Source organism: Piliocolobus tephrosceles, chromosome 21 (genome assembly GCF_002776525.5).
Source record: "Piliocolobus tephrosceles isolate RC106 chromosome 21, ASM277652v3, whole genome shotgun sequence".
NCBI classification, from domain to species: domain Eukaryota; kingdom Metazoa; phylum Chordata; class Mammalia; order Primates; family Cercopithecidae; genus Piliocolobus; species Piliocolobus tephrosceles.
The window spans coordinates 12,246,061-12,256,954 of NC_045454.1; the positions used below are offsets into that span (position 1 = coordinate 12,246,061).

Below are 10,894 nucleotides of genomic sequence, written 5' to 3' on the forward strand. Positions count from 1 at the left end.
TTCTCTTCTCTTCTCTTCTCTTCTCTTCTCTTCTCTTCTCTTCTCTTCTCTTTTGTTTTGTTTTTTTGAGACGGAGTCTTGCTCTGTTGCCAGGCTGGAGTGCAGTAGTGCAATCTCAGCTCACCGCAACCTCTGCACCACAAAAGTGCTAGGATTACAGGCATGAGCTACTGTACCCAGCCCCTGGGAGGGTTTTGAAGAGTGACATGCTATGATTTAGGTTTTAGCACAGCCCCCTCTGACCACTCTGTGGAGAACAGACTGTCAGGGAACATGGGTGGGGGCAGAGAGACCACAAAGATTCCAGGTCAGAGATGACAGAGGCTTAGGCCATGGTAAGAAATGGCCACTTCCTACAGATTTATTGTAGGATGTGAGGGAAAAAGAGGAATCAAGTTGACAAAGAATTTTTGCCCAGAGAACTAGAAGGATGGAGTTACCATCAAAGCAGATGGGGAACGCTGTGGATAGGGTAGGCTTCGGTGGTTGGGTGATCTGGATCCCGACCTAAGACATGCAGAGTTGAAAATGTCTGGCTGGGCGCGGTGGCTCACGCCTGCAATCTCAGCACTTGGGGAGGTCGAGGCGGGTGGATCACGAGGTCAAGAAATCAAGACCATCCTGGCCAACGTGGTGAAACCCACCGTCTACTAAAAATACAAAAATTAGCCGGGTGTGGAGGTGATGCGTGCCTGTAGTCAGGTGCCTGTAGTCCCAGCTACTCAGGAGGCTGAGGCAGGAGAATCGCTTTAACCCAGGAGGCAGAGGTTACAGTGAGCCGAGATCGTGCCTCTGCACTCCAGCCTGGCAACAGAGCAAGACTCTGTCTCAGAAAAAAAAGAAAAGAAAAAGAAAATGACTGTTAGGCATCCAGCTGGTGATACTCAGAAGGGTGAACAGGACGGATGTGATGGGACAAGGTTGGGGAGACATTGAGGCTGAGGCCCTGACCACCCATCCTCACAGCTCCAGCCTCTCAGCTCCAGCCTCTCTCACTTATGGGTTCCATGTTTGTCCATGCAGGAGCCTCCTCAACAAGCCCAAGAGTGAGATGACCCCAGAGGAGCTGCAGAAGCGAGAGGAGGAGGAATTTAACACGGGTCCACTCTCTGTGCTCACTCAGTCAGTCAAGAACAACACCCAAGTGCTCATCAACTGTCGCAACAATAAGAAACTCCTGGGCCGCGTGAAGGCCTTCGATAGGTGAGTGCTGGGTCCTGGGAGGTGTTCGGTGCAGGCCTAGAGAGGCTGCCCCAGCTCCAGTCTGAAGAGCTCAAAGACAGGTTTCTCAGACGCCTGGGGTGTATGGCCCAGTGTGGTGGCTCATGCCTGTAATTCCAGCACTTTGGGAGGCCAAGGCGGGTGGATCACCTGAGGTCAGGCGTTCAAGACCAGCGTGGCTAACATGGTGAAACGGCATCTCTATTAAAAATATAGGCCGGGCGCGGTGGCTCAAGCCTGTAATCCCAGCACTTTGGGAGGCCGAGACGGGCAGATCATGAGGTCAGGAGATCGAGACCATCCTGGCTAACACGGTGAAACCCCGTCTCTACTAAAAATACAAAAAATTAGCCGGGTGAGGTGGCGGGCGCCTGTGGTCCCAGCTACTCAGGAGGCTAAGGCGGGAGAATGGCGAGAACTCGGGAGGCGGAGGTTGCAGTGAGCTGAGATCCGGCCACTGCACTCCAGCCTGGGCGACAGAGCAAGACTCCGTCTCAAAAAAATAAATAAATAAATAAAAGCCAGGCGTGGTGCTGCACACCTGTATTCACAGCTACTCAGGAGGCCGAGGCACGAGAATTGCCTGAACCCAGGAGACAGAGGTTGCGGCGAGCTGAAATCGCACCACTGCACTCCAGCCTGGGCAACAGAGCGACACTCTGTCTCAAAAACAAAAGAAAAAAAAGATACTATTCAATGACCCTGTGAGGAAGGTACTGTGATTGTCTTCCCTCTTAAAGATGAAGAAACTGGCACAGAGAGGTGCAGTCCTTTGCCTCAGCCTCAACCTAAGGACTGGCAGAATTGGCCTTGGCAGCTTGGTCATCCAGCCTAGCACCTGCACCCTTCCCCAAGTCATGCTGCTGGAGGGGGCGAGCAGCAGGCAGTGCTGTCAGAGGCACCCCCCTCACACCCAGTGCCTCCCTTCCCTGTTCCCCACCAGGCACTGCAACATGGTGCTGGAGAACGTGAAGGAGATGTGGACTGAGGTCCCTAAGAGCGGCAAGGGCAAGAAGAAATCCAAGCCAGTCAACAAAGACCGCTACATCTCCAAGATGTTCCTGCGCGGGGACTCGGTCATCGTGGTCCTGCGGAACCCGCTCATCGCCGGCAAGTAGGGGCTGCCTATCCATCGACAGAACTCACTCTGCTGTCCTATGAAGACCGTTGCCACTGGTGTTGAGAATAATAAAGCTCTGTGTTTTTTTCTAGTGGTATGTGTTCCCAGAGCCTTGTGAGTAGGGTGGATTCAGGAGGGCTTAGGGGAGGCAGCTAATACCAAATTGAATGCTGGGACCAGGACCCCTGAGCAAGTGGAGAGGCCCTGGCTCTGCCCCATCGAGGCCTTACTTTCCCCCTCCGCAAAGCAAACAGGTTGGATGGAAATGAGCACCCAGTTGTGGCAGTGGAGAACATTTTAGTTCTCCTGCTTTAATCTTTCTGAGCTTCTCCCTGTCACTCTGTTGCTCTCTTCTCTACCTCTTAAAATGAATTGGCCTCGCTTGACCAAAATATCTTTTGGGCCCAGGTATGGTGGCTCACACCTGTAATCCCAGTAGTTTGGGAGGCTGAGGCGGGCAAATCACCTGACATCAGGAATTCAAGACCAGCCTGGCCAACATGGTGAAATGCTGTCTCTACTAAAAATACAAAGATTGGCCAGGCGCAGTGGCTCACGCCTGTAATCCCAGCACTTTGGGAGGCCAAGGCAGGTGGATCACCTGAGCTCAGGAGTTCGAGACCAGCCTGGCCAACATGGTGAAACCCCGTCTCTACTAAAAATACAAAATTAGCCAGGCATGGTGGCACACGCCTATGGTCCCAGCTACTTGGGAGGCTGAAGCAGGAGGATAGCTTGAACCAGGAGACAGAGGTTGCACTGAGCTGAGGTTGCACCACTGCACTCCAGCCTGGGCAACAGATTCTAAGACTCCTTCTCAAAAAGAAAAAGAAAAGAAAAGAAAGCAGTCAGTAGCTAAATATTACTGCTAGTGATCCTGGCTGACACTTGCTGAGCTGTTTAGGTACCAGGCCAGGCTTAGCGCTTTTCAAACATCCTCCCAACAGCTCTGGGGTGGGCCTGTTAATTTATTCTCCTCCTTTTCCGGAAGAAGGAAATGAGACACAGAGAGGCGATGTCACTTTCCGGGGGCAAACCAGCCAGGAAGTGGTAGCACGGTGATTTAAACTCACCTCCTGATCCTGTGACTTCACCCCTGAGCTTTGCTGCCCCTCAAATTCAACTGCATTACCCTTGAGAGGAATTGTCTGACAAATATGGGGAGATAGATGGAGGTGGGAAAGGGAGGTGGGGAGGCGGTATATATTGGAGGGGGGATAAGGAAGTTCCCTGTGTTGCTCTGACACACACATCGTGTGTTCCCCATATCTTTGTGGGTGTTTTTTTGTTTTTTGAGACAGGGTCACATTCTGTCTGCCAAGCTGGAGTGCAGCGGCACAATCATGGCTCACTGTAGCCTTGACCCCCCCGGCTCAAGTGATCCTCCTGCCAGCTTTTTGTAGAGATGAGATTTCGCTATGTTACCCAGACTGGTCTTGAACTCCTGGGCTCAAGTGATCCTCCTGCCTCGGCCTCCCAAAGTGATGGGATTACAGGTGTGAGCCACTGCAGCAGGCCCTCCCCTCATATCTTTGTCTCTGCCTATGTCTCTGTCCTCTGGATATAGGCAAACACCTGAAAGGTGCAAGAGTTTGCAGCCCTGAGGTCAGTGCACACTCAGTGAGATGTGTGGCCCACTCTGAGCTGTGAAAGGCACAGCCTGGGGCCGGGCGCGGTGCCTCACACCCTGTAATCCCAGCACTTTGGGAGGCCAAGACAGGTGGATCACGAGGTCAAGAGATCGAGACCATCCTGGCCAACAGGGTGAAACTGCATGCCAGCCTGGTGGATGCACTCCAGTCTCGCAACAGAGTTAGACTCCATCTCAAAAAAAAAAATAGAAAAAACAAAAGAAAAGAAAGGCACAGCCTGAGATACACTGTGAGCATTGTGGCAGAGCTGGGACCCTGCAGCAGAGAGAGGCCTGATACACAGAAAGCAGTGGGTTATGGGGTTTTAAAGGTGTGCATCTACTACATCTAATTGGAAACAACATCTGTGGGCTAGATACTGGAGCTATCCTTTTTTTTTTTTTTTTTTTAATGAGACAGAGTCTCGCTCTGTCGCCCAGGCTGGAGTGCAGTGGCGTAATCTCGGCTCACTGAAAGCTCTGCCTCCTGGGTTCATGCCATTCTCCTGCCTCAGCCTCCTGAGTAGCTGGGACTACAGGCGCCCACCACCACACCCGGCTAGTTTTTTGTCTTTTTAGTGGAGATGGAGTGTCACCGTGTTAACCAGGATGGTCTCGATCTCCTGACCTTGTGATCTACCCACCTCAGCCTCCCAAAGTGCTGGGATTATAGGCATGAGCCACTGCACCCAGCCTTTTTTTTTTTCTTTTTTTTTTTTTTTTGAGATGGAGTCTCACCGTTTCCCAGGCTGGGGTGCAGTGGCACTATTTCGGCTCACTGCAACCTCTGCCTTCTGGGTTCAAACAATTCTCCTTCGTCAGCCTCCCAAGTAGCTGGGATTACAGGCACCCACCACCATGCCCAGCTAATTTTTGTATTTTTAGTAGAGACACAGTTTCACCATGTTGGCCAGGCTGGTCTCAAACCCCTGACCTCGTGATCCACCCACCTCGGCCTCCCAAAGTGCAGGGATTACAGGCATGAGCCACCATGCCCGTCCTAAGTGATCCCATTTTATAGATGAGATAGTTGAGGCCAAGAGAGGGTAAGCGACTTGCTCAGGGTCACCCAGTTAGGAAACAATGGTACTATTTCCAAACCCGGGGAGTCAGGTCCTCCGGAAAAAGTCTGAACTCTTGGGTAGCAAGATGGAGCTGCGGTGTCCTAATCTATAAAGTTGGGACAATGGGCATGCCACAGGAGGTCGCCCGGGGTTTGGTTCTGATGCAGAAAGTAAAAGCCCTGGAGTAACAGTCCGGGTTCTGTTCCTGCCGGGAACAGGTGTTGACCTGTACTTCCTGGGAAATGGAAATCAGTTTCCCCACCTTGCGGGTTGGCACCCAAGATTCCAGTCCTGGCCGTTCTGCTCAGCTTGTCTGAATTTCCTTCCTCACCGCCTGCCCCACATGCTTTCCATTGCGTCCGCCTTTAGAGGGTGAAATAAAAGCAGAGGTGGCAGGAATAGCCCTGGGCAAATTGGCCCAGCGTTGCCCACACACCAGCACCAGGCAGGGTCCTAACCGTCACTCATGGGCATGTCAGGCGACCCGAGGATGCAGGTACCATCCGTTCATATATGTCGCAGAGACCACATGTGACATGGCCACCTGGGGACTCTCTCAGGAAGGAGGGACGGTGGCAGCAGGTGTCCCGTTTTCGTAGCAACATGGATAAATTTGAGCAAAGCCACCACGGGCCCGCACCCCACCAGGCAGCCTGCCTCAGTCATTTCCCTTTGTGACACTGCCAAGAAGATGCTTCTACCCAAGAAAGACAAAAAGCAACTGTTTCTTATACTTTATTTACAAGGGCCCTGCCCTGAGGCCCCCACCCCATGAGAACCCACAAGGTGGGGGGAAGGGGAAGCGGGCAGCAGGCCACAAGCTTGAAAAGGCTGGGTTTAGCTTTGGGGCACATGGGTCCAGGGAGCCACGGACCCCAGGGAAAATGCTCGACAACACCCACACAGTAACTAAGTGTGCATATGTGTAGGGGGAGGATTTAGGGGTGAGGGTCTTGTGGGTGTATGTACAGGTGGTCCAGCTATAATGAGACTATCAGCAAGCCCCCTCATTCTCCCAGGTCCCAGAGGCCGCCCATCTCAGGACAGTGGGGATATGCGTCCTCACTCCGCAGCCAGCAGTGGCCCTGACTGCTCTGGATATAAGGTTTCAGCTGCGAGGCCTGCCTTGCCTCACTTGTGCTCCGGTCCACACCAAATCACCCTCTCAGGACTCAGTGCCTCTCACATTACTATCTCCAGCTCTCCCCTCTCCTGAGAGCGCCAGACCCTTACACTCAGTGTCCTGTCCTGTGGTGTCCTACAAACACTGCCAGCCTAACATTTCCAAAGAGCACGCCTGGTTCTCACCCTCCCCGAACCCAATCTCCCTATCTTTCGGCTCTCCTCCATTCAAAACCAAGGAGTCCTCTCTGCTACTGTGTCCTCATGGGATCCTTCATGAAATTCTCTCACCTCCACCTTTGAAACAGCTTCAAATCTGACTGCTTCATACCCCTCAGTGGCCTCCATCCTGGTCCGGCCACCGTCACTTCCCACCTGCAGTCCCCTCCTTTCTGGGCTCCAGCTTCCACCCCTGCCCCTGTCAATTTGTCCTGCTACAGCGCAGACAAGAAGGATCTGTTGAAAACATTAGCCCACTTGGGCCAGGCATGGTGGCTCACGCCTGTAATCCCAGCGCTTTGGGAGGCAGAGGTGGGTGGATCACTTGAGGTCAGGAGTTCGAGACCAGCCTGGCCAACGTGGGGAAACCCCCTTTCTACTGAAAATACAAAAATTAGCCAGGCATGGTGGCAGGTGCCTGTAATCCCAGATACTTGGGAGGCTTGAACCCGGGAGATGGAGGCTGCAGTGAGCTGAGATCCGGCCACTGCACTCCAGCCTGGGCGACAGAGTGCGACTCCTTTTCAAAAAAAAAAAAAAAGGCCAGGCGCGGTGGCTCATGCCTGTAATCCCAGCACTTTGGGAGACCCGTGGTGGGAGGATTACTTGAGCCCAGGAGTTCAAGACCAACCTGGGTAACAGTGAGATCCTGTCTCATTTTTTAAAAAATAAAATATTACCCCCAAGAGACACTCTTAAGAATCTCCAAAGCACCTGAAATGAAATCCCAACTTGTGTGCCCCTGCCCACTTCTCTCTCTCTCCCCACCTGTTGGCTCTGACTTAATTCTACTCCAGCCAAGGCTGAGTGCCTTCCTGCCCAAGGGCCTTTGCCTATGCTGTCGCTTCGGCCTAGAATCCTGTTCTCCAGTTCTCCACAAAATGATCTCCTTCACCTCTTTCGGGGATGGCTTAAATGTCACCTCCTTGGAGACACTTCCCTGACCACCTTAGGACCCCTTCTCACTTCCCTTCATAACCATTCCATAGCGTGTGTGGCACTTTATGTTTTGTGTTCATGGTCTGTTTTCCCCACTCAGTTGTCATCTCCAGGAGGGACCTTTTTTCTGTTTCCTTCACCATTTCCCCATCGTCCTCCATACTGGGCCTGGCACGCAGTAGGCACTCAATAAATCCATTCTAACTGAACAGACACAGGGATCCCGCCCCCTAGCAGTAACTTTCCAACACCCGTCTGGCCTCATTCCCAGGCCCTGGGAGGGTCCCCGAGGACAAGCCGCGGCCGGTGGGGACCTCGCCGGGGCCGGAACCGGAGGGCAGGGCCCGGAAGGCGCGCTCTGGGAGCTGGCGCTGCTCCTCGCCCAGGCTGCGGCGCAGGCGGCAGTGGTGCCAGCCACGGCGGATCTCCGACTGCACCTGCGACACGATGGCGCTCAGAGGCTGCGCCGTACCCGGCGCTGCCACCAGAGGGCGGGGACGGCGGCCGGGGCTCTTCCTACCTCCTTGTTGATGAAGCAGTAGAGGACGCTGACCAGCAAGCCCTGCCAGAGGAGGCGCGGGGGTTACATCGCTGGTGGGGGCAGGACTGTAACTGCCTCCGCGCCCCCCTTCCTGTTTATTTTATTTTTTTTAAAGAGTCGGAATCTCGCTTTTGTTGCCCAGGCTGGAGTGCAGTGGCGCGATCTCGGCAAACTGCAACCTCCACCTCCCGGATTCAAGCGATTCTCCTGCTTCAGCCTCCTGAGTAGCTGGGATTACAGGCGCCCTCCACCACGCTCGGCTAATTTTTGTATTTTTGGTAGAGACGGGGTTTCACCCTGTTGTCCAGGCTGGTCTCCAACTCCTGACCTCCGGTGATCCACCCTCCTCAGCTGGGATTACAAAGTGCTGGGATTACAGGCATGAGCCACCATGCCCAGCCTATGTAACTGTTCTCTGGCCTTTTGCCAGGCCCTGAAACACCTCAGCTACCGCCACCTTTGTCCTAAACTATTAGGGTCATCTTTTCACTGGTTCCTGGCTTCCCCCACATCAATCCCACTGTTTGCCCCAGAAGGTTAGCTGAGCACTGCTGGCTGGGGGTTAAGAACTGTGGACCCTGGAGGTGGGCTCCCTGGACTCAAAAACCACCTCTCCACTTTATTTCCCATTTGGGCAAGCTGCTTAACCGCTCAGTTTCTTCATCTGGAAAATGGAGCAGTAATATAGTGGTAGTTGTGAGAATTTAGGGTGATTGTGTTGCTGTTTTTGTTTTTCTTTTCCTTTTTTTTTTTTTTTTTTTTTGGAGACAGAGAGACAGAGTCTTGCTCTGTCGCCCAGGCTGGAGTGCAGTGGTGCGGTCTCAGCTCACTGCAACATCGGCCTCCCTGGTTCAAGCGATTCTCCTGAATTAGCCTCCTGAGTACCTGGGATTACAGGCATGTGCCACCCCGCCTGGCTAATTTTTTATATTTTTAGTAGAGACAGAATTTTTGCCATGTTGCCCAGGCTGGTCTCGAACTCCTGAGCTCAGGCAATACACCCGCTTCAGTCTCCCAAAGTGCTGGGATTACAGGCGTGAGCCAACACGCCCAGCCTGTTTTTGTTTTTTGAGACAGGGTCTGGCTCTGTTGCTGGAGTGCAGTGGAGTGATCATGGTTCACTGCAACCTCAACCCCTGAGCTAGAGGGATTCTCCCAATTCAGCCTCCAGAGTGGCTAAGACTACAGGCATGCACCACACCAAGTTAACATTTTTTTTTTTAAATACAGGGTCTTGTTTTGTTGCCCAGGCTGGAGTGCAGTGGTGCAGTCTCAGCTCAGGGCAACCTCTGCCTCCCGGGTTCAAGCAATGTTCCTGCCTCAGCCTCCTGAGTAGCTGAAATTACAGGTGTGTCCCACCTAGCCTGGATAATTTTTGTATTTTTAGTAGAGACAGGGTCTCTCCATGTTGGTCAGGCTGGTCTTGAACTCCTGACCTAAGGTGATCCGCCTGCCTCGGCCTCCCAAAGTGCTGAGATTACAGACATGAGCCACTGCACCCGGCCGCTAATTTTTTATTTTTGGTAGAAATGGGAGTCTCGGCCAGGCATGGTGGCTCACACCTGTAATCCCAGCACTTTGGGAGGCTGAGGCGGGTGGATCATGAGGTCAGGAGATCAAGACCATCCTGGCCAACACAGTGAAAACCTGTCTCTACTAAAAATAAAAAAAACTAGCCGGGCGTGGTGGCGGGCGCCTGTAGTCCCAGCTACTTAGGCAGGAGGCTGAGGCAGAAGAATGGTATAAGTAAACCCAGGAGGCAGAGCTTGCAGTGAGCCTAGATCACGCCACTGCACTCCAGCCTGGGCGACAGAGTGAGACTCTAGTCTCAAAAAAAAAAAAAAAAAAAAAATCTCACTCAGACCAAATCCTTCTGCTGAGAGCCCTCCCATGGACCCTGCTTCAAGCAGAGGAAAAGTCGAAGTCCTCACCTGGCCCCCGAGGCCCCTCACCCCTCCGTCCTCATCTCCTCACAGCCTCTCTACTGGCTCCCATGCTTCAGGCACCCTGGTCTTTCTCCCTGTCGCCAGCTACGCTCCTGCCTCAGGGATCTTGTCCTTGGTATTTCCCTGCCTGAAACATTTTCCCCAAATACCTGCCTGGCTTGTCCCCTCACGTTCTTCAGGTCTCTGTTCCAATGTCTCTTCAGAAATGCTTTCCCTTGTCCCCACCTAAAACAGCAACCTGGCCAGGCATGGTGGCTCACACCTGTAATCTCAGCATTTTGGGAAGCCGAAGTGGGAGGATCACTTGAGCCCAGGAGCTCAAGACAAGCCAGAGGAATATAGCAAGACCCCATCTGTACAAAAAATACAAAAATTTGGCCAGGCGTGGTGGCTCACGCCTGTAATTCCAGCGTTTTGGGAGACCGAGGCGGGAGGTCAGTTGAGGGCAGGAGTTCGAGACCAGCCTGGGCAACACGGTAAAACCCCAACTCTACTAAAAATACAAAGGTTAGCCGAGTGTAGTGGTGCACACCTATAATCCCAGCTACTCAGGAGGCTGAATTGCGTGAACCCAGGAGGCGGAGGTTGCAGTGATCTGAGATCGCACCACTGCATTCCAGCCTGGGTGACAGAGTGAGACTGTACATAAAAAAAAAATGAAAACAGCTGGGTGCAGTGGCTCATGCATGTAATCCCAGCACTTTGGGAGGCTGAGGCAGATGGATCACCTGAAGTCGGGAGTTTGAGACCAGCCTGACCAACATGGAGAAACCCCATCTCTACCAAAAATACAAAATTGGCTGGGCGAGGTGGCTAACACCTGTAATTCTAGCACTTCAGGAGGCTGAGGTGGGTGGATCATGAGGTCAGGAGTTCAAGATCAGCCTGGCCAAGATGGTGAAATCCCATCTCTACTAAAAATACAAAAATTAGCCGAGAGTCGTGGCAGGTGCCTATAGTCCCAGCTACTCGGGAGGCTGAGGCAGAGAATTGGTTGAACCCAGGAGGTGGAGCTTGCAGTTAGCCGAGATCGCATCACTGTACTTCAGCCTGGGCAACAGAGCGAAACTCTGTCTCCAAACCAGAAAGCAA

General features: G+C 52.9%; 1 protein-coding gene across 1 annotated transcript in view; it reads left to right on the top strand.

Annotated features, from left to right (window-relative positions):
• SNRPD2 (small nuclear ribonucleoprotein D2 polypeptide) overlaps window positions 1–2,436 on the top strand; it is a 5,153-nt gene extending 2,717 nt beyond the window's left edge. Inside the window, exons 2-3 of the mRNA XM_023182639.2 lie at window positions 1,024–1,203; window positions 2,165–2,436. Of these exons, the coding sequence (XP_023038407.1) occupies window positions 1,024–1,203; window positions 2,165–2,339 (355 nt within the window). The 3' untranslated portion in view covers window positions 2,340–2,436. The remainder of the gene's footprint in view (window positions 1–1,023; window positions 1,204–2,164) is intronic.
• Window positions 2,437–10,894: the final 8,458 nt, after the last annotated feature.